At 47.3% G+C, this 19615-nt stretch overlaps 2 protein-coding genes across 2 annotated transcripts in view; both read left to right on the top strand.

The window, feature by feature from the left end:
- LOC123351482 (IgGFc-binding protein-like) overlaps positions 1-15731 on the top strand; it is a 30017-nt gene extending 14286 nt beyond the window's left edge. Inside the window, exons 2-4 of the mRNA XM_044990868.1 lie at positions 5450-5506; positions 15056-15655; positions 15718-15731. Coding sequence (XP_044846803.1) covers positions 5452-5506; positions 15056-15655; positions 15718-15731 — 669 coding nt within the window. The 5' untranslated portion in view covers positions 5450-5451. The remainder of the gene's footprint in view (positions 1-5449; positions 5507-15055; positions 15656-15717) is intronic.
- A 54-nt stretch (positions 15732-15785) lies between these two features.
- LOC123351481 (IgGFc-binding protein-like) overlaps positions 15786-19615 on the top strand; it is a 79019-nt gene continuing 75189 nt past the window's right edge. Inside the window, exon 1 of the mRNA XM_044990867.1 lies at positions 15786-16321. Coding sequence (XP_044846802.1) covers positions 16027-16321 — 295 coding nt within the window. The 5' untranslated portion in view covers positions 15786-16026. The remainder of the gene's footprint in view (positions 16322-19615) is intronic.

Below are 19615 nucleotides of genomic sequence, written 5' to 3'. Positions count from 1 at the left end.
GCCGAGGGCGGAGGAGTAAGAGCTGCCTCCATCAGGAGCTGCTTGAGATGAAAGTCCTGCTCCTTTTTTGTTCTCGGCTTAAAGGCCTTACAAACACGGCACTTATCTGTTAGGTGAGATTCCCCGAGGCACTTAAGACAGGAGTCGTGGGGAATCTCTTGTTGGCATCGGCTTGTGTCAGGCCGAGCACGGTTTGAAACTAGGTGAACCGGGTGCGGGGAAGGGGATAATCCCCGAACCCCTCTGAACTATATACACTAACTATACTACAAACGAATAAAGTTCACTACAACTATATAAATCTGATCTATATATACAAGAATTAACGAGAGAACGACGAGTAGCTAGGGAAGTGGAGGTCAGCTAAGCTGCGCTCCACTGTTTCAACGACCGACACGGACGGTAAGAAGGAACTGAGGGGCGGATGGGTCGGCAGGGGTATATATCCGCAGCCATAGCAGCGCCATTCCAGGGGGCGCCCAGCCGACCCACCGAGTGTTGCTAGGGTAAAAATCTTCCGACGAACGTGCACGCGGCGCGCGCACACCTATTGGAATCGATATGAGCAAGCACTCGAAGAAGAACCCTTCTTGTTACATAGAATCATAGAATATCAGGGTTGGAAGGGACCTCAGGAGGTCATCTAGCCCAACCTCCTGCTCAAAGCAGGACCAATCCCCAACTAAATCAGCCCAGCCAGGGCTTTATCAAGCCTGACCTTAAAAACTCTAAGGAAGGAGATTCCACCACCTCCCTAGGTAACCCATTCCAGTGCTTCACCACCATCCTAGTGAAATAGTATTTCCTAATATCCAACCTAAACCTCCCTCACTGCAACTTGAGACCATTACTCCTTGTTCTGTCATCTGCTACCACTGAGAACAGTCTAGATCCATCCTCTTTGGAACCCCCTTTCAGGTAGTTGAAAGCAGCTATCAAATCCCGCCGCCCCCGCTTCTTCTCTTCTGCTGACTAAATAATTCCAGTTCCCTCAGCCTCTCCTCATAAATCATGTGCTCCAGACCTCTAATCATTTTTGTTGCCCTCCGCTGGACTCTCCAATTTTCCACATCCTTCTTGTAGTGTGGGGCCCAAAACTGGACACAGTACTCCAGATGAGGCCTCACCAATGCAGAATAGAGAGGAATGATCACATCTCAATCTTCTGGCAATGCCCCTACTTATACAGCCCAAAATGCTGTTAGCCTTCTTGGCAACAAGGGCACACTGTTGACTCATATCCAACTTCTCATCCACCGTAACCCCTAGGTCCTATTCTGCAGAACTGCTGCCTAGCCATTTGGTCCCTAGTCTGTAGCAGTGCATGGGATTCTTCCGTCCTAAGTGCAGGACTCTGCACTTGTCCTTGTTGAACCTCGTCAGATTTCTTTTGGCCCAATCCTCTGTAATTTGTCTAGGTCCCTCTGTATCCTATCCCTACCCTCCAGCGTATCTACCACGCCTCTCAATTTAGTGTCATCTTCAAACTTGCTGAGGGTGCAGTCCATGCCATCCTTCAGATCATTAATGAAGATATTGAACAAAACTGGCACCATAACCGACCCTTGGGGCACTCTGCTTGATACCAACTGCCAACTAGACATGGAACCATTGATCACTACCCGTTGAGCCCGATGATCTAGCCAGCTTTCTACCCACCTTATAGTCCATTCATCCAGCCCATTCTTCTTTAACTTGCTGGCAAGAATACTGTGGGAGACCATATAAAAAACTTTGCTAAAGTCAAGGAATAACATGTCCACTACTTTCCCCTCATCCACAGATCCAGTTATCTCATCGTCTTATCCTTCATTTCCCTTGCTAGCTGCAAGTGGAATTGTGCCTTGGCCTTCCTGATTACACCCCTGCATGTTCTAGCCATATTTTTATACTCCACCCTAGTCATCTGTCCAAATTTCCACTTCTTGTAAGCTTCCTTTTTGAGTTTAAGCTCACCGAAGATTTCACTGTTGAGCCAAGCTGGTCGCCTGCCATATTTGCTATTCTTTCTGCACTTTGGGATGGTTTGTTCCTGTTCCCTCAATAAGGCTTCTTTAAAATACAGCCAGCTCTCCTGGACTCCTTTCCCCCTCATATTAGCTTCCCAGGGGATCCTGCCCATCAGTTCCCTAAGGGAGTCTAAGTCTGCTTTTCTGAAGTCCAGGGTCCATATTTTGCTACTCTCCTTTCTTCCTTTTGTGAGGATCCTGAACTCAACCATCTCATGGTCACTGCTGCCTAGATTGTCACTTACTTCTACTTCCTGTACCAATTCTTCCAAGTTTGTAAGTAGCAGGTCAAGAGGAGCATGGTCCCTAGTCAGTTGCTCCAGCACTTGTACCAGGTAGTTGTCCCCAACACTTTCCAAAACCTTCTTGGATTGTTTGTGCACTGCTGTATTGCTCTCCCTGCAGATGTCAAGGTGATTGAAGTCCCCCATTAGTACCAGGGCCTGTGATCTGGAAACATCAGTTAGTTGTCCAAAGAAAGCCTCGGCTACCACATCCTTCTTATCCAGTGGTCTATAGCACACGCCCACCATGACATCACCCTTGTTGCTCTTGCCTCTAAACTTAACCCAAAGACTCTCAACAGGCTTTTCTCCAGTTTCAAACTGGAGCTCTGAGCAATCATACTGCTCTCTTCTATACAGTGCAACTCCTCCACATTTACTCCCATACTGTCCTTCCTGAACAGTTTATACCCATCCATTACAGTGCTCCAGTGATGTGAACTGCCCCACCAAGTTTCTGTTATTCCAATCACATCATAGTTCTTTGATTGTGCCAGGACTTCCAATTCTTCCTGCTTGTTTCCCAGGCTTCTTGCGTTCATGTACATGCACCTAAGAGATAACTAGCTGATTGCTCTACTTTCTTCGTATGAATCAGGAGGCTTCCCGTCTTGTACCCTCCTCCTTGTGTTTCCTCCTGGTATCCCACTCCCCCTCTTACCTCTGGGTTTAGGTCACCATCCCCCGGTGAACCTAGTTTTAAGCCCTCCTCACTAGGTTAGCCAGCCTGCCTCCGAAGATGCTCTTCCCTCTCTTTGTTACGTGGATGCCTTCTCTTCCTAGCAATCCTTCTCCTGGAACAACATCCCATGGTTGAAGAATCCAAAGCCCTCTCTCTGACACCACCTGCGTAACCATGCATTCACCTGCACAATTTGACGGTCCCTACCTGGGCCTTTTCCTTCAACAGGGAGGATGGACGAGAACACAACTTGCACCTCAAACTCATATATCCTTCTTCCCAGAGCCACGTAGTCTGCAGTGGATGTGGAGAGCCATGGACCATTTTTGTGGATAGTGGATCAGATGCATATACCACCATGCAGGGCTCTACTCACCAGCAGTGCCTGGCCCATGGCATCCAGCTCAAGCAGCCCGGGGGGCGCAGTACGCTCGGGGCCAGCAGCAGCAGCAGCCAGTGGCTGGGGCTGGGCGGTAGGTCGGAGTTGGGGCTGTTCAGCACCCGCTTGCCGCACCGCTTCCTGTCCAGCAGCTCGGGCCCTCAGGCAGCACCAGCATCCCCACCATGGCCCGGCCAGCAGCACTGGCCGCATTCCCAGTCCTGGGTCTGGCCCACCGGCTCCTGGGCAGTAGGGCTCACCCCCAGCCACGGGGACTGCTGCTGCGTATATTATTATTATTATTGCTGTGCGCCGTCACTTGCGAGCCCCTGGGAGCAGCATGTGATGCAACGCCCCTTCCCTCAAGTTCCCCCTCTGCGCCGCCCCTTCTCCTTGAGTCTCTGCCCCTGCAGTGCCCCTTACCCCTAATCCCTACCCTTGCGCTGCCTCTTCCCTGCAAGACCCCCCACTCGCTCCCTTCCCTCCTGAGACGGTTTGCTGTTGCAGGTGACCTTGCGGATACAGGTAAAAGACGGCTAGCAGATCGCGGTCAGATTGTGGATTGAGTCTGGTGGATGGAAATCGGATGTGGATCCTCATTTTTGTATCCGTGCAGGCCTCTAATGATCAATACCCCACACAACACACTTTTCAATTTTCGTGGATCCTACACATGCCTATCACAACCTGTGGTGTACCCAGAGGTGGATTAAAATGTATTGGGGCCCTGGGCACAAAGAACATTTGGGCCCCCCAACCCCACACCATGAGGTCTCACCCCTTGCCCTCCCTTACCCTCCCCCCCCAAAGCCCCACACCCTGCCCTGGCCAGAAGCTGGGCCACTCTGGAGAGTCCTGGACCCTCCATTTTCCCTTGGAGGCACACTCTGGTGGGCAGGGACATGGGCTGGGGGCTACTCCTGGGCACCCGTCCCCCACCCAAGGCAGATGGTGGGTCCAGGGCTCCCCACAGCTGCTGGGCTCCCTGGGTGGCTCTTACTACAGCCTAGAGTGACTATGCATCCGGTTTTGGCTGGGACAGTCCCCTTTTCAAGCCCTTCCCCAGATGTCCTGACTTTTTTTTGGCAAAACTGGGCATTTGTCCCATTTGCTCTTGCCAATTGATCATCAGCTGGCAAGAGCAAATGGGACAAATGCCCAGTTTTGCCAAAAGGGTGCTGGTGGGGTTAGCGGGGTTGGGGGTCCGGGGCTGGGGTGAGCAGGTGGGCCTTGGTCAGTCCCGCGTGGGGGTAGAGGGGGGCTTGGGCCAGCTCTGCATGGGGGAGGGAAGAAGGGCTCAGGCCAGCTCTGCATGGTGGGGGAGAGGGACTCGGGCCAGCTCCATGGGGCAGGGGGAAAGAGGGGCTCAGACCTGCTCTATGGTGGGGAAGAGGGGCTCGGGCCAGCTCCATGGTGGGGAGGGAAGAGGGGCTCGGGCCAGTGGCTTGCCCAGCTCCATGTAGGGGGACGGTGGGGGAAGATAGTCACTGGGCTCCAGCTTTCAGACTGGCCAAGGGGGCAGGGCCTCATGGGAAGAGGATTTGCAGGGCTGCAGGGCCCTGGGGGGAAAGGAAGAGCAGGGGGTGGAGCCCTGGAGGAAGAGGAGGATCAGGGATGCAGGGCCCCAGGGGGAAAGGAGGCGGAAGGGGTGGAGCCCCCTAATCATAGTATGGGATTGTTATAAGCACCTTGACGCTAAAGTACTTGTAGATGTATCTTAATATTCAGTAAAGGTGCAAACAAGTTTGTAATGACCTAATAAAACAGTTATAAGAATTTTATGAATATCTGTTTGTACCTCAATATTGAGGTCTCTCCTCTATACCACTAACCTACACTATTGCTGCTGGTTAAAATTATTTTTAAATTCCAAATGTTTATGTATTTCATGGGTTTTTTCCAACCAATTTCAATTATTAGAATGTTATAGTTATGAACGAGCCGGTGAAAGATTTACTCACTCAGAGAGTCACTATGCTGCACTCTTTGTATACAATGCACAGGCCTGGAAGCTTCTGTTCACATTTTACAAAGGTACACAAAATGTAGCTGTGTTCTTAAATTAATTTCAGATGTATTTTTGTTCTGTTTTTAGCCATGGGGTTCGCAAATATCATCCTGCACCTCTGGGCCTGGATATTCATGCTATGGAGTGAGTATTCAACAATATCACAGACATTTGTATGTCTTTCCATATAAACTATCTCTGCGTGAAGTTCAGCCTTTTCATGTCAGTTATTCCTCCTGAGTTTTGTGATGAAGCAGGTGGAACTAGCAATGAACCCAAAACTTCAAGCAAAGCTCACCCAGAGCCATAGATTTTGCCTTGTCTCTTTCCACATGATATCACAAATTGGCTAAAAACTCATAGAAATTCATCACAGATATGACTAGACATAAGAACAGCCATGCTGGGTTAGATGAATGGTCCCTCTAGCCCAGTATCCTCTCTTTTGACAGTAGCCAGTGCCAGATGCTTCAGAGGGAGTAAACAGAACAGGGCAATTTACTGAGTGATCCATCCCCTGTCCTTCAATCCCAGCTTCTGGCAGTCAGAGGTTTAGGGACACCCAGAGCACAGGGTTGCGTTCCCTGACCATCTTGGCCAGTAGGCATTGAGGGACCTATCCTCCATGAACTTATTGAGTTCTTTATTGAACCCTGTTATACTTTTGGCCTTCACAACATCCCCTGGCAACAAGTTCCACAGGTTGACTGTGCATTGTGTGAAAAAGTACTTCCTTATGTCTGTCTTAAACCCACTGCCTATTCATTTCATTGGGTCGCTTCTGTTTTGTGTATTTTATAAAGGGGTCAATAACACTTCCTCTTTCACCTTCTCCTTCCATTCATGATTTTATAGACCTCTATCATATCACCCTTCTCTGTACTTTTACCAATTCTCATATACCATTTTTGGAATGGGATGACCAGAACTGCACACAGTATGCAAGGTGTGGGCATACCAGGGCTTTATATAGTGGCATTATGTTATTTTTGGTCTTACTATCTATCCCTTTCCTAATGGCTCCTAACCTTCTGTTAGATTTTTTGTCTGCTGCTGCACATTGACTAGATGTTTTCAGAGAATTATTTCCAATGACTCCAGGATCTCTTTCTTGAGTGGTAACAGCTAATTTAGCTAATGTTGAACAGCACAATACAGAGCCTTAGGGAACCCCGCTATTCACCTCTCTCCACTATAAAAACTGTTTTTTCCTACCCTTTGTTTTCTATCTTTTAACCAGTTACTGATCCATGAGAGAACTTTCCCTCTTATCGCATGACTGCTGACTTTGCTTAAGAGCTTTTCATGAGAGAACTTGTCAAAGACTTTCTGAATGTCCAAGTACACTATATCCACTGGATTAGCCTTGTCCACATGTTTGTTGACCCCCTCAAAGAATTTTAATAGATTGATGAGGCATGATTTCCTTTGTAAAAAGCTGTGTCACTCTTCCCCAACATACAATGTTCATCGATGTAGCTGATAATTCTGTTCTTTACTATCGTTTCAACCAATTTTCCCAGTACTGAAGCTAGGCTTACCAAGCTGTAATTGCCAGGGCTGTCTTTGGAGCCTTTTAAAAAAATTGGCATCACATTGGCTATCTGCCAGTAATCTTGTACAGAGGCTGATTTAAGCTATAGGTTACATACAACAGTTAGTAGTTCTGCAGTTTCATATTTAAGTTCTTTCAGAACTCTTAGATGATACCATCTGGTCCTGGTGACTTATTATTCTTTGATTTATCAATTTGTTCCAAAGCCTCTGTAACCCACACACCTCCTGTGTGTGGCGTTATGTCCCATCTACTGGCACTGAGACTACTTAGAGATTAATGAGTCCACTCTACAGCCTGAGCTAAGAGCCGGATGGCTTTTAGCTCATGCAGTAGAGGCTCGTGTCTTTATCTCCAGAGATCCTAGGTTCAATCCCACCCACCGATAACCAGGGTCTGTCAACGTTACACCTTCTCTAGTGACACCTCAATCTTGGAGAGTTCCTCAGATTTGTCACCTAAAAAGAATGGCTCATGTGTGGGAATCTCACCAACCCTCTGCAGTGAAGACTGATGTAAATAATTCATTTAGCTTTTCTACAATAGCCTGGTCTTCCTTGAGTGCTCCTTTAGCACCTTAATCGTTCACTGATTGTTTGGCAGGCTTCATGCTTCTGATGTACTTAAACATTTTTTGCTGCTAGTTTTTGTCGTGTGCTAGCTGTTCTTCAAATTCTTTTTTGGCCTAATTATACTTTTACACTTGACTTGCCAGAGTCTATGCTCTTTTCTATTTTCCTCAGTAGGATTCAACTTCCAATTTTTAAAGGATCTCTTTTTATCTCTAACTACCTCTTTCACTCTGCTGTATAGCCATCGTGGCATTTTTGGTCCTCTTACTGTTTTTTTATTAGGGGTATAAATATAGTTTTTGCCTCTATAATGGCATTTTTAAAAAGTTTTCATGAAGCTTGCAGGCATTTCACTACTGTGATGGTTCCTTTTAATTTCATTTTAACTAACCTCCTCATTTTTATATTGTTCCTCTTTTTGAAGTTAAATGCTAGCGTGGTGGGTTTCTTAGGTATTTTACCCCCCAGAAGGATGTTAATTTAATTTAGTTACTGTTGCTATTAACAAGCAGTTCAGGTACAGTTACCTTTTGGATCAGATCCTATGCACCACTTAGGACTAAATCAAGAATTGCCTCTCCCCTTGTGGAGTGGTCATTAATGGTGTCTAGACATTTTATTTCTACTTCCTGTCCTGAGGTGATATGTACCCAGTCAATATGGGGAGAGTTGAAATCCCCCATTTTTATTTGTTTTTCTGTTTTTGTAGCTTCTCTAATCTCCCTGAGTATTTCACCGTCGCCAGGTGGTTGGTAGTGTATTCTTACTCCTATTATTCAAGCATGGAATTTCTCTCCATAGAGATTCTGTGATACTGTCTGATTTATTTAAGATTTTTACTCTATTTGACTCTGTGCTTTCTTTCACATATAGTGCCACTCCCCCACCAGCTTGACCTACTCTGCCCTGCCTATATATTTTGTACCCTAGTAAAACTGCATCCTCTTGAGTATCATCATTCCATCATGTTTCTGTGATGCTTATTATATCAACATCCTCATTTAATACCACAGACAAAATCACTCATCTTACTATTTAGACTTCTGGCATTTGTATATAAGCACTTGTAAAATTTGTCAATGTTTAGTTGCCTGCCAGTATGTGATGTAATTGAATAGAACTCTTTTGTTTGACTCTCTCTCTTCAGTTCCTGCCTGTCCTTTACCAACATCTATCCTCTCCTCTTTATTAGGATATAGAGAATCCCTGTTAATAGTTCCTCTCCTAAGGGATGTCTCTGTCCAAACTGTGCGCTCTTCAGTACCCATCGGCTTTCCCCCACCCCTTAGTTTAAAAACTCCTCTGATCTTTTTAATTTCGCATGCCAGCAATCTGGTTCCATTTTGGTTTAAACAGTGCCCATCCTTCCTGATTAGGCTCCCTCGTTCCCAATAAACCAAAATCCCTCCTCCCTACACTGTCTCAGCCAAGAATTGAGACCCTGCAGTTCTGCCTGTCTAACTGTCCCTGCATGTGGAACTGGAAACATATCAGAGAATGCTATTATGGAAGTCACGAATTTAAATCTCTTTCATAGAAGCCCAAATTTGGCCTCTAGGATGTCTCTCCTACCTTTCTCTATTGGAGATATTTGCTGCTAGTGTAACACCAACAGACCCCAGTGGTCGGTGGGCAGGATCGAACCAGGGACCTCTGGAGCTTAGTGCTTGAGCCTCTACAGCATGAGCTAAAAATCAACTGGTTGTTAGCTAAGGCTGTAGAGCAAATTCATTCTCTCTCTCTAAGTGGTCTCAGTACCACTAGATGGAACAGAACACCCCACCCTGGAGGTGAGTGGGTTATATATTTCCCCTAGCTGAGGAAGTGAGTCCTGAGCTTCAGAGACTTCCCAGTTGAAATCTTGGATGAGCCCTCACTTGTAATGCTGATAGATCTGGTTGTTGGTGGGTGAGATTAACCTGGGGACATCTAGAGCTTAGTGCATGAGCCTCGACAGCAGGGGCGGGCAAACTACAGCCTGCAGGCCACATCCAGCCCACAAGCCATTTTAAGCCAGACTGTGAGCTCCCGCTGAGAAGCGGGCTCCGGCGCTCCAGCATGGGCACTCCACCACACGGCTCGGGCCCGCTCCGGTGCTCCAGCTGGGGGGCCAGGTTGGGGGCCTCACCACATGGCTCCTGGAAGCAGCCGCATGGCCCCACTCTGGTGCTCTAGCAGGATCGGGGGCTGCTCCACGCGTAGGAGCCAGAGAAGGGACATGCCCCTGCTTCTGGGAGCTGCTTGAGGTAAGCACCGCTCAGAGCCTGCACTCCAAGCCTTTCCCCATGCCCCAACCCCCTGCCCTGATCCCCCTCCTGCTCGCCAAACTGAACCCCAAACTCCTCATCCCCAGCCCCACCCCAGAGCCTGCATCCTCAGCCGGAACCTGCACCCCTGATCTCCCTCCTGCCCTCTGAACCCCTTAGTCCCACTCCAGAGCACCCTCCTACACCCCAAACTCCTCATCCCCAGCCTACCCCAGAGCCTGCACCCCCAACCAGAGCCTTCACTCCCTCCCACACCCCAACTCTAATTGTTAGCATTCATGGCCCACCATACAATTTCTATTCCCCGATGTGGCCCTCAGGCCAAAATGTTTGTCCAGCCCTGCTCTATAGCATGAGCTAAAAGCCAACTGGCTGTTAGCTAAGGTTGTAGAGCAGTGTCTGTCTGTCTGTCTCTCTCTCTCTCTGCCACTAGATGGGATAGAACACCACACCCAGGTGGTGTGTGAGTTACACTAGCAGTCCCAGATCGGCTACATGCCATTATAGGCTCATAGACTTTAAGGTCAGAAGGGACCATTATGATCATCTAGTCTGACCTCCTGCACAATGCAGGCCACACAGTCTCACCCATCCACTTCTATAACAAACCCCTAACCTATGTCTGAGTTATTGAAGTCCTCAAATTGTGGTTTGAAGACCTCAAGCTGCAGAGAATCCTCCAGCATGCTGCAGAGGAAGGCGAAAAACCTCCAGGGCCTCTGTCAATCTGCCCTGAAGGAAAATTCCTTCCCGACCTCAAATATGACGATCAGTTAAACCCTGAGCCTGTGGGCAAGACTCACCAGCCAGCACCCAGGAAAGAATTCTCTGTAGTAACTCAGATCCCATCTCATCTAACATCCCATCACAGACCACTGGGCATACTTACCTGCTGATAATCAAAGATCAATTGCCAAATTAATTGCCAAAATTAGGCTACCCCATCATACCATCCCCTCCATAAACTTATCAAGCTTAGTCTTAAAGCCAGATATGTCTTTTGCCCCCACTACTCCCCTTGGAAGGCTGTTCCAGAACTTCACTTCTCTAATGGTTAGAAACCTTCATCTAATTTCAAGTCTAAACTTCCTAGTGTCCACTTTATATCCATTTGTTCTTGTGTCCACATTGGTACTAAGCTTAAATAATTCCTCTCCCTCCCTGATATTAATCCCTCTGATATATTTATAAAGAGCAATCATATCCCCCCTCAGCCTTCTTTTGGTTAGGCTAAACAAGCCAAGCTCTTTGAGTCTCCTTTCATAAGACAGGTTTTCCATTCCTCGGATCATCCTAGCAGCACGTCTCTGAACCTGTTCCAGTTTGAATTCATCCTTCTTAAACATGGGAGACCAGAACTGCACACAGTATTCCAGATGAGGTCTCACCAGTGCCTTGTATAATGGTACTAATACCTCCTTATCTTTGCTGGAAAGATATCCTGATGCATCCTAAAACTTCATTAGCTTTTTTCACATCACATTGGCGGCTCATAGTCATCCTGTGATCAACCAATACTCCAAGGTCCTTCTCCTCTGTTACTTCCAACTGATGTGTCCCCAGTTTATAACTAAAATTCTTGTCATTAATCCCTAAATGCATGACCTTGCACTTTTCACTATTAAATTTCCTCCTATTACTATTACTCCAGTTTACAAGGTCATCCAGATCTTCCTGTAGGATATCCCGGTCCTTCTCTGTGTTACCAATACCTCCCAGCTTTGTGTCATCCGCAAACTTTATTAGCACATTCCCGCTTTTTGTGCCAAGGTCAGTAATAAAAAGGTTAAATAAGATTGGCCCCAAAACTGATCCCTGAGGAACTCCACTAGTAACCTCCTTCCAGCCTGACAGTTCACCTTTCAGTACAACCCGTTGTAGTCTCCCCTTTAACCAGTTCCTTATCCACCTTTCCATTTTCATATTGATCCCCATTGTAGGCAGACCCATCATACAATCCCCTCCATAAACTTATCAAATTCAGTCTTGAAGCCAGTTAGGTGTTTTGCCCCCACTGCTCCCCTTGGAAGCTCTCAAAACTCCCATTTGCTGCTCCTGCTTACTAATTCTAGTCCACTGACTCTGTGCTTTAGCAATAGTCTGAGAACATCCTGCTTTGAAAGCCCTCTAGTGGTGGTCCTCATTATAATGCTTCTTAGCACAGGAAATCACCAGTTGGACTGCATTGCCCAGAATTCAGAACGGGATGCTGGGTGCATCTGTGTTTGAAGAGATGGGGAGGAGAAGAGGTTGAAAGCAAGAGACCTCTAGGCCTCTGTGCAAAATAATAAGTCTTGATGTGTGCACCACACACCATAAGTCCAGTGTCCTTGCCAATTTCTCTCTCTCTGGATATATAAAGAAACCCCCTTTCTCTGACATAAGAATGGCCATAGTGGGTCAGACCAAAGGTCCATTTAGCCCAGTATGCGGTCTTCTGACAGTGGCCAATGCCAGGTGCTTCCAAGGGAATGAACAGAATAGGTAATCATCAAGTGATCTATCCCCATTTCATCTGCCTGTGCCACTGACCTAGTGGGTGACCTTGGCCAAGGCAATGCCTCAGTTTCCCTCTCCATACAGGGAGATGCTAATACTTCTGTGTGTCACAGGAAGGGGATGGCATCTTGATGAATGAATGTTTGTAAAGTCCTTTGAGATCCTCAGAGAGAAGCTGCTAGAGAAGGAGCAAGTTTATTCTCAGAGCTATGCTGGAACCAGAACAGTCAAAGCTGGATATAAACTGTCTCAAGGCTTTGGGAGTGTATGTGTTGAGGGAAGGGTTGGTTTGGGTCCTTCTGTTATTAAAATTTAATGAATGCTTGAGTGAGTGTGGAATTGCATGAATGTGTTGACAGTGACGGAGGGCAGGGAGGCAGAGTGGGAAGACTGTTAAAGAGTTTGGTTGATGCTCTGTTTCGTTGAAGGAAATGGTGTGAAGTCCATAAGGGGCTGTAGGACACAGACAAGTGTGGGGAGAAGGTGGAAAGTTCAAGGGGGTAGAAATAGACATGAGAGTCATCAACACAGCAGGGACAGGAAAGACCCTGGGAGCAGAGGGTATCACCCAAGGGTGTGCCTGTTTTCTCAGACACCATGGCAGTGCTCTGAGGCCTTGGTGACAGGCATTCATATAGTCACCTTGACCCAGATTTGTAAAGGTATTTAGGTGTCACTGCACTCAGCATTGCAACACCTAACTTTTTTAGGAGTCTAAATCTCATTTTCCAAAGCGATGTAGGCACTGAGGGGGGCCAAAATCCCATTGACAGTTGATGGGTTCCTAAGTCCTTAGATCTCTAGGCAATGCTTAAGTTTCTCCTGTAAAAACCTGGGCCCTAGAGAGCAGAGGGGGGAAATGAAGGTGACCAAAGACACACCTCTGGGGAGCAGCAACAGAGAAGTGGAGGGAAGTGGTAAATAATCCATTGAAGATAGTGCCTGATGGAGTGACCCACAAGGGAGGAAACAAGAAAAGGGCAAAATGAGAATGAGAAGGTCTCAGGAAGAAGTATGTGGGAGAACATGTCCATTGTTGTCAGCTGCTGATTAAAGAACTGCTGTGTACATTTCCTTTTGTTACACATAGAGGGGATTTGACCTAATCCTTTCAAGGCAGACTTAGACTAGCCTTGCTAATGAGAGAAGGAAGAGTGACTGTAGATGATTTGATGGAGGACAAAACTTGTGAAAGAGGCAAAATTGAGAAAACAGGGACAGTGACTCTGCTGGGGGTGGGGGTAAAATGGGACCCAGTTGGGGCCACCACTCCGCACAGCACCCCCTGGACCCAGAACTGTGCAGAAGAGAAACCCCCTCCCATTCTGGGGGCAGTAGATGGTGCCTCCTTTCCCCCTTGCCTGAATTTCCAGAGATTCCAGCTGGTAGAAGCAGCTGCAGAACTAGACAAAGGAAGAACCTTGGGCCAGAAGCTTTGCAGGTGGTCTGGGCTCTGTTCCCAGAGTTGTCACTGACTGTCTGAGTGATCATAGATAGATACTGAGGTCAACATTTCAGGGGCTAATAGAATGGGATACTGGGCCTCTCGCTTCTAGGGTGCTGGTTCTAACTTGGCCCCAGATTGGGTAGTGGGATTGGCTGGCTCAGGGAATGGCATATAGGGACTTTCACCTCGAGGGCAACGTTTTCAGTCTGGCCCCAGGTTCAGGGGATTGGCTGGCGCAGAGACAGGACAAAGGGCCTTTCACCTTGGGCACCATTTCAAATCTAGCCTCTTGTGTGTGTAGGGGGCTGACTGGCTCAGAGGGGGTAGGAAAATGGGACTTTAACAGCAGCCACATATGCAGGTATTTGATGGAGGAGATCAAACCTTAGACCTTCAGCTAGGGTAGCTACTGAGCATCTCCAGAATAACAAACATTCTGGTACTTCCAGGAATGACATGGGCCTGCTGCCATGACCTGTCATGCACAGTGCATGCAAGGTCACGCTGGCAGGGATGGACTGGTGTGCTCTTCAAAATGGCATCCCCAGTCTGTGATACTAGACAAAACCATACCTGGTTTTACCTCAGTACCGGACAGAGGACAAGCCCCAGAAACAGAACTGTCTGGCTTAAAACCAGACAAATGGCCTGCTTACCTTCAGTACCAAGAGCACAGGCCTGTACCACTTGAACTCCTTTAGCTGTGAGACAGTAACAGGTCCTGTAGCCTCTGACACTAGAGAGAGTCATGAGCATGCATGTTAGGTAAGTCTTATTCTACTCAACTTTGTGAGACATTGGAAATTTGTGAACATTCTTATGAATGTGAGGCGGTCGTCTGAATACTCAGGAAAAGGAACAATTTTAATGGACTGAGTAGGGCAGAGAGAATGTGATACTTTTAGTCATGGAAATATCCAAGAGTCAGATTGTTTCATTTTCAATCCACTCTAGCCCCTATCAACATGCCCATGCAGAAGAGTATTTGACAGGTTTCTTAAGACCCAGCTACTGAAATCAATGAATTATAGGAGAATCTCAGCTTCCATTTAAAAAAAAAGTGGTTGTGAATAAAACATTGGAAAAAGTGTGACCTCAAGTTCAGAAAACAGGAGGCAGAGAAACAGAGCACTAAAATTATTTAAAACAAACCAACTAAGGATTTGAAGCCAATCTCATGATTTTTTGGAAGGTGACTCATGATTTCTTCATGTTTGGGGCTGGAATACTGCCGTAATAAAGTCTCCATAATAAAATTAATACTGAATAAGAACAGGGTGTCTCATAAGGTAGGAATGGACAGAATTGGGGCAGGGTTTTATGCCTATCTCCTCTGTCTTTCTGTCTCTACAGGTGTTGCTAATATCTCCATCGCAGTGTCACCTGTAGAAATTCCAGATTCCTCTTGCTCAGGCCCCCAAGGGACAGAATTTATCACAGTCTTCATGCAGAATCACTTACCAAGTTATGGTGGTAAAGACTTCAGGTTGTTCATCACTGGCTACACCCCGGGGACGTTAGTCACCATTTCCGTGAACAAAGCAGGTATTAGGTTCAATGTCAGGGCAAATCTGGGAGAGACAACATGGATACAAATCCCAGAATTCGTGGGGCTGGCAGGAAGCAAAATATTTGACCACACGGTCATCATCCGTGCTGACCATGAGATCTCCATCCTCGCTCTGAACTATAAAACATATACAGCTGATACCACTGTAGTGTACCCTGTGGAGAAGCTCGGGACAGAGTACTATGTGGTGACTCCAGTGGGGAATCCAGATGGTCTTGATAAGCAATTTGCTGTAGTAGCCTGGAAGGATCCCACCATTGTAGAAGTTTACCTCAAAGGGGCTGTAACTTTCCAAGGAGAAACCTACAGAGCAGGAACAAAACTGGTCATCTCACTTGGAGCTTACCAGGCCGTCCAGCTGCAAAGCCGTGATGACTTATCCGGCACCAGGATCGTGTCCCAGAATCCCGTGGCCGTCTATAGCGGACACGTATGTGTTGCAAAGCACACCAAATGTGACCATGTGAGTGAGCAGCTCCTGCCGGTGTCTGTCTGGGGCACCACATTCATTGTACCGCCCTTATCCTTCCAGCCCAATTTTGACCTGGTGTATGTGGCTGCTTCCCAACACACTCGCATTGATTATCAGTCTGGGAAGGTGAGAGCCACAAGGAACCTGGTTGCTGGGCAGGTTGTGACATTAGAAATCAAATTCCCTAATCCCTTGTACATCTCTGCTAGTGCTGGGATCCAAGTCGCCTTCTTCTGCACTGGTGGGAGCAAAGAGAAAATCGTGTACGATCCCTTTTTCCTGATGATCCCAGATGTCTCTGGCTACTGCCAGACCTATAACATCCATGGACAGGACCTGTTTGAGAACTATGCTATGATTGTAGCCAAGACGTCCGAGACTGCTGATGTTACTATTGATGCGGAACCACTACAGTTTACTGGGTGGAGGCCTATTCCAGGCACAGCATATTCTTGGACTACATACAAGTTGGGAAGTGGGTTTAAAAATCACACCATAGAGAACCCCAGCTCCCCATTTGGTGTCCTGAGTGTTGGGATTAAAGAGAAGGCTGGCTATGGATCAACAGCTATTGGTGGTAAGTACAATATATTTGATAGTTTCTCTCACCCTCCCAGCCTGCCTTCCACCATCTTTCCCTGTTCCCTTCCTTCCCAACCCCTCCATTGGGCAACACTCCTCTCAGAGTCAAAGGATAGAACCCAGGATACCTGCCTCTCAGTCATAGAATATTAGGGTTGGAAGAGGCCTCAGGAAGCCATCTAGTCTAATCCCCTGCTCAAAGCAGGACCAATCCCCAACTAAATCATCTCAGCCAGGGCTTTGTCAAGCCTAACCTTAAAACCCCTAAGGAAGGAGATTTCACCACCTCCCTAAGTAACCCATTTCAGTGCTTCACCACCCTCCTAGTGAAATAGTGTTTCCTAATATCCAACCTAGACCTCCCTCACTGCAACTTGAGACCATTGCTTCTTGATCTGTTATCTGCTACCACTGAGAACAGCCAAGCTCCATCCTCTATGGAACCCCCCCTCCAGGTAGTTGAAGGCTTCTATCAAATCCCCCCCCTTCTCTTCTGCAGACTAAATAACCCCAGTTCCCTCAGCCTCTCCTCGTAAATCATGTACCTCAAGCCCCTAATCATTCTCATTGCCCTCCGCTGGATTCTCTCCAAATTGTCCATATTCCTTCTGTAGTGGAGGGACCAAAAATGGACACAATACTCCAGGTGTGGCCTCACCAGTGTCAAATAGAGGGGAATAATCACTTCCCTTGATCTGCTGGCAATGCTCCTACTAATACAGTCAGCTCATGCTCTGAGCACTAGATGACTGAAAAATAGGTAGTTACCAAATATACCAAATATACATTTGGTAACTGAAATATGATTTTTGTCCTCTGCTTCAGGAGTATTTTGAACCTGCAGGGGGTGTCTGGTAAACAAATCCCCTGTGAAGCAGGCAGGAACTGGTCCCCCTTTTCTGCCATAGAGATACATCAATAAGAATCACAAATGAGAATCATTAAAAGGATATGGACCAAACCACACAGACAGTAGCCCCAACCATTCACCTAGATTGCCCAAACTGGTTGTACCACTTCATACTGGTATAGCTAAAGAAACTCAGTCTCCCTAGTGTGGATACAGTTACGTCAGTATCAAGGTGCTTCTCCCAGTTTCTTGTCAGGGAAAGGGAATAAGTGCATAAGCTTGTCTACGGGCTAGTCTACACTTACCTGCCGGGTCGACGCGATGAGTTCGACTTCTCGGAGTTCGAACTATCGCGTCTAATCTGGACGCGATAGTTCGAACTCCGGAAGCGCCGCGGTCGACACCGGCACTCCACCACTGCAAACGGCGGTGGCAGAGTCGACCTTGGAGCCGCGGACTTCGATTCCACGGCGTCTGGACGGGTGAGTAGTTCGAACTAGGGTACTTCGAATTCAGCTACACTATTCACGTAGCTGAATTTGCGTATCCTAGTTCGACCCCACTTCTTAGTGTAGACCAGCCCTTACAGCACCTTGACTAGTATAGTTATGTTGGAAGAGACCACTAGTGGTAAAGCAGAAGAAAGAGATCTGCTTTACATTTTTCTGAACAACATTAGCTATTGTGACAAAGTTCCTCCTCTACCTTAGTGGGTCCTGCACTTATTGGCAGATTTGCTCACCTCAGTGATCTTCCCCACAGTCTGGGTCAACTCTTCCTGTGTCTGATCAGGAGTTGGGAGGTTTGGGGGGAACCCGGGCCCGCCCTCTACTCCAGGTTCCAGCCCAGGGCCCTGTGGATCGCAGCTGTCTAGAGTGCCTCCTGTAACAGCTGCATGACAGCTACAACTCCCGGGGCTACTTCCCCATGGCCTCCTCCAAACACCTTCTTTATCCTCACCACAGGACCTTCCTCCTGGTGTCTGATAACGCTTGTACTCCTTAGTCCTCCAGCAGCATAGCCTCTCCCTCTCCCTCTCCTTCTCACTCTCAGCTCCTTGTGCCTCTTGCTCCCAGCTCCTCACATGCACTTCCTCTCCTCTGGCTCCTCCTTGCCTGACTGGAGTGAGCTCCTTTTTAAACCCAGGTGCCCTGATTAGCCTGCCTTGATTGGCTGCAGGTGTTCTAATCAGCCTGGCTGCCTTAATTGGTTCTAGCAGGTTCCTGATTACTCTAGTGCAGCCCCTGCTCTGGTCACTCAGGGAACAGAAACCTACTCAGCCAGTGACAAGTATATTTGCCCTCTACCAGACTCCTGTACCTCACTGGTTTGGGTCTGTCGCACTATACAAACAGAAGCACTCCTCTGTTGGCATAGTTTTAAGTCTACACTAGGTGTTTTGTTAAAATAGGTCAGCTAAGTGGTGTGATTTTTTTTCACATTTCTAACTGACAGCTATGCTGGCAAAACTTTGTAGTGTAGACGAGGAGTAAGACACCTTCACGTTGAAAGAACTGTGTCCACATTAGGGGTTGGTATTACTAATTTGGCATAACAGCCCTAACCAACAGTTATATCAGTACAAAATCTGTGTGTAGACCAGGGCTTGGATGAAGAGTGGTCAAAACATTCATCATCAAAACATTCAACGAAGGGGGCAGAATTCATAGAATATCAGGGTTGGAAGGGACCTAGTCACCTATTCCAACCCCCTGCTCAAAGCAGGACCAATCCCCAACTAAATCATCCCAGCCAGGGCTTTGACAAGCCTAACCTTAAAAACCCCTAAGGAAGGAGATTTCACCACCTCCCTAGGTAACCAATTTCAGTGCTTCACCACCCTCCTAGTGAAAAAGTTTTTCCTAATATCCAACCTAAACCTCCCCCACTGCAACTTGAGACCATTACTCCTTGTTCTGTCATCTGCTACCACTGAGAACAGTCTAGATCCCTCCTCCTTATAACCCCCTTTCAGGTAGTTGAAAGCAGCTATCAAATCCCCCCTCATTCTTCTCTTCTGCAGACTAAACAATCCCAGTTCCCTCAGCCTCTCCTCATAAATTATGTGCTCCAGCTCCCTATTAATTTTTGTTGCCCTCCGCTGGTCTCTTTCCAATTTTTCCACATCTTTCTGCGGCCCAAAACTGGACACAGTACTCCAGATGAGGCCTCTGCAATGCTGAATGGAGGGGAATGATCACATCCCTTGATCTGCTGGCAATTCCCCTACTTATACAGCCCAAAATGATGTTAGCCTTCTTGGCAACAAGGGCACACCGTTGACTCATATCCAGCTTCTCGTCCACTGTAACCCCTAGGTCCTTTTCTGCAGAACTGCCATTCAGTCCCTACTCTGTAACAGTGCATGGGATTCTTCCATCCTAAGTGCAGGACTGTGCACTTGTCCTTGTTGAACCTCATCAGATTTCTTTTGGCCCA

Source organism: Mauremys mutica, chromosome 17, assembly GCF_020497125.1.
Source record: "Mauremys mutica isolate MM-2020 ecotype Southern chromosome 17, ASM2049712v1, whole genome shotgun sequence".
Lineage (NCBI taxonomy): Eukaryota > Metazoa > Chordata > Testudines > Geoemydidae > Mauremys > Mauremys mutica.
This window is presented reverse-complemented; position numbering and strand designations above follow the sequence as displayed.